This window comes from Tupaia chinensis, unplaced genomic scaffold, assembly GCF_000334495.1.
Source record: "Tupaia chinensis unplaced genomic scaffold, TupChi_1.0 Scaffold000140_1, whole genome shotgun sequence".
Lineage (NCBI taxonomy): Eukaryota > Metazoa > Chordata > Mammalia > Scandentia > Tupaiidae > Tupaia > Tupaia belangeri.
This window is the reverse complement of record NW_006159610.1, coordinates 2,445,310-2,448,525: the sequence shown is the minus strand read 5'-3', so window position 1 is coordinate 2,448,525 and position 3,216 is coordinate 2,445,310. Positions and strand designations below refer to the sequence as shown.

At 43.5% G+C, this 3,216-nt stretch overlaps 1 protein-coding gene across 1 annotated transcript in view; it reads right to left on the bottom strand.

Annotated features, from left to right (window-relative positions):
- Positions 1-3,216, bottom strand: part of LOC102495669 (aldo-keto reductase family 1 member B10) — an 18,827-nt gene that overhangs the window by 4,700 nt on the left and 10,911 nt on the right. The window contains exons 5-6 of the mRNA XM_006144995.3: positions 990-1,112; positions 606-712 (exon numbers count right to left, since the gene is read on the bottom strand). Coding sequence (XP_006145057.1) covers positions 606-712; positions 990-1,112 — 230 coding nt within the window. The remainder of the gene's footprint in view (positions 1-605; positions 713-989; positions 1,113-3,216) is intronic.

The window sequence follows — 3,216 nt, the reverse complement described above, 5'->3', positions numbered from 1 at the left end:
AAAAAACCTCTAAAAAAAAAAAAAAAAAAAGACTGTCAGGAGGACCTGAAAGGTGTGAGCCTACCCATGGACACACCCCAGGCTTTGAATCCTCAGCATTTGCAAAGTCTGATCCAACTGGTGAGTAAACTAAAATATTCTGAGGAGGTCAGGCATATTGCTGGGGCTTTGTTTATGTTTTTGTTAAATTCCCATTATTTCCCATTTTCTGTAATCCCATTTGGATCTAGACACGTATTTCTTTCCACTGCCTTATTGTCTCATACCAACATTAACCAACTATAAAATAATGTTGTTCTTTGCTTTCTACTTCTTTTCTTAAGTTTTGCCAGAAGGTGTGTGTGCTCAGAGAGGGACAGTGAAGGGTGGGGGAATAAGGAACCACCCAACATGGAGGATGTTCACACCACAGTCCTTTCTCCATTGCTCTTCCTTTCAGGATTTGGGGCACACTTGCACACACTCCCAGTGCATCTTCTCAAGCTGCTGAACACTGCACTCAAACTATGTAGTCAGCCATATGGAATCCAGGACCTTAACACTATGCCACTAGCTGGCCCCTAAAATAATATAAATAAGAAAGAGCCACCACTCAGAAGTCTCACCAAGGTCTATCTGGAGAGCCCAGGGGGCTGTAGGCTGTGATGGTGATGCCCTTGGAGTGGCAGTACTGGATAAGTTTGTCCTGTGTGAGGTATGGGTGGCACTCGATCTGCAAAATCAAACAACCCCATTACTAGGGAATTTGGCCTGCTTTTTGCATGAATTCTAGGGAGTTCTCCACACGCACAAAAGACTACCAATCAAAGACTAAATACTGCTCACATCTAGACTTAATAAACCACACCCGAGGACCTATGTCACAGTGCCCCAAAGTACCCTGATCACTGACCCCTGAGAGGAGACTTGGTACACAGTATTAAATTTATCCCCAAATGTTCAAGAATTATTAGGACAAAACCTTTACCCTTCTACCAAACAGAACTCACCTGATTAGTCACTGGCTTATGTTTCAGTCCTGGTTTGTTTAAGAGCTTTTCGATCTGGAAGTGGTTGAAGTTGGAGATCCCAAGGGCCTTCACCAATCCCTCATCCACCAGCTCCTCCAAGGCCTGTCATAGAAAGGAATAAGTTTTGGGCAGTCCTAGAGGGAATACAGGGATCCCAGCTTGGCTAGATCTTTCCCGAGGGAAAAGAAGCTGATACAAAAGTGATCACCAACTTTTTGACACTAGGGACTGATTTTGTGGGAGATAATTTTTCCGTGAACTGAGTGGTGAGAGGCAGATTCTGATGTAAAGCCTGCCACCAGAAGTAGCTGTACAATTGAAGTGCATCAGCCGACTTTCCACCATAAAGCACACCCCCAGATGCAGCTTAATTGTCACTTGTTACTTACTGACAGTTTTTCTTTGTTTTGTTTTGTTTTTAAGAATTATTTACCTACTTTTATTTGATTTTTTTTAGTATTTTTAGAGTGATTATTGCTATAGAGTGCATGTGCTCACCAGAGAAACAGAGAATGACAGAGACAGAAAGTGAGAAACCACTCCTAAGGGGATAGTCATGCCACCCTCTGTTCTCTAGTATCCTTTCAGGATTTTGGGCAGGCATGCTAATGAATCTGGCATGAGTTTGACGCTATTGTATCTGGGACTCTAACTATGGTCAGCTATGTGGAAGTCCAGCAACACAACCATTACCCCATCTGCTGGTTATTTATTAATTTTTAATTTGCTATAGGGCATGTGTGCTCACTACAGAGAGAGAGACAGAGAAAGAGAGAATGAGAAAGCAAGCTGTCATGTCCAGGACTCATACTATGGTTGGCTGTGTAGGAGTCTAGCACCTTAACCACCAGGCCAAATGCTGGCCTAGTGATAGTGTTTTCAAACAAGACTGCAAGCAATTGATTTATTATGGTCTGTGCAATCAAGCCTCTCTGCTAGTGTTAATCAGTATTTGCAGCCACTCCTTAGGAGTGGCTCAACTTCATTTCAGATCATCAGTCACTAGATTATCATGAGGAGCATGCAACATAGATCCCTCACACATGCAGTTCACAGTAGTGTTTGAGCTTCTGTGAGAATCTAATGTTGCCACTGACCCGACAGAAGGCTAAGCTTAGGCAGTAATGTGAGCAGTGGGGACCAGCTGTCAGTACAGATGAAGCTTTGCTCAGTTGCCCGCTGCTCACCTCCTGTTGGAGGCTGCAGGCCAACACCACACTACAGCAGAATTAGCTGAAGTATTAAAGGAATTATCAGGCCTGTCCCATAGCCTGCTGTATAAGGTAGCTGGATTCTCCATGGCCAATTGTGGTTTGAATCCTGGACTCTGTGACTTGAAAAACACACTGGGTGTGTATGGATGCATGCCCAAAATACTGTCAGATGGGAAAATGGAGGAAAGGGCTTATAATGTGACCATACCCCACTGGCGGAATGCTTTTTCCCTCTGAGTCTTCTCTTTGTTTCTCCATCTTTCTCTGGCAAATGTACACACTGACTGGCAACTTAAAATAAAAAGTAAAGAAAAGAAAGATCAAAAAGAAAGAGAAGCGGAAAGGAAAAAAGAAAGAAAAGAGGGAAAAAAAAAAACAGAAGAAAAAGAATAAAAGGAAAGGAAAGGGAAAAAAAGAGAGAAAAGAAAAGGAAATTAAATCCAGGCCCTAGGTGTCCACCGAAATCAGCTCTAGCTCTATTGCACTCCCCAGCCTAAATGAAACTAAGAGTAAAAGGAGAAGGTTTCATGTGCTGGTCACTCTTGCTTCACCCGGTCCTGGGCTAGCGGGACAGAAAGTGCACCACGTGGAGCACCATCACTGGTCTGATTCTGGGTCATCCCTCCCACAGGAACCACAATCTGCCTTGTACTCAAGGAGGTTATGCTGACTGTGCCCTGGTGGGGACACCCAGCCAAGATGTGTGGGTGAAATCCAGCTCGCTAGCCACTGACCCAGCCACGCTCCCTAGTGCAGAAACTGAGTTGACCCCAAGGAAGGGTATGTTTTTACATTTTTACCCTATAATCAGCATTTGCTGAATTCATACAAAGATACCATATGTGTTAGTGACAGCTTCAAATTGAATATGATTTATTACCTATTTATTATACTACCAGAGCTTGTCCAGAGGGTGACAGGACATAGAAGTATAGAGTGGGCTTCTTGCTTCTGAGATTCTCGTAGGTCAATTAAAATGTCAGGATTCCCTT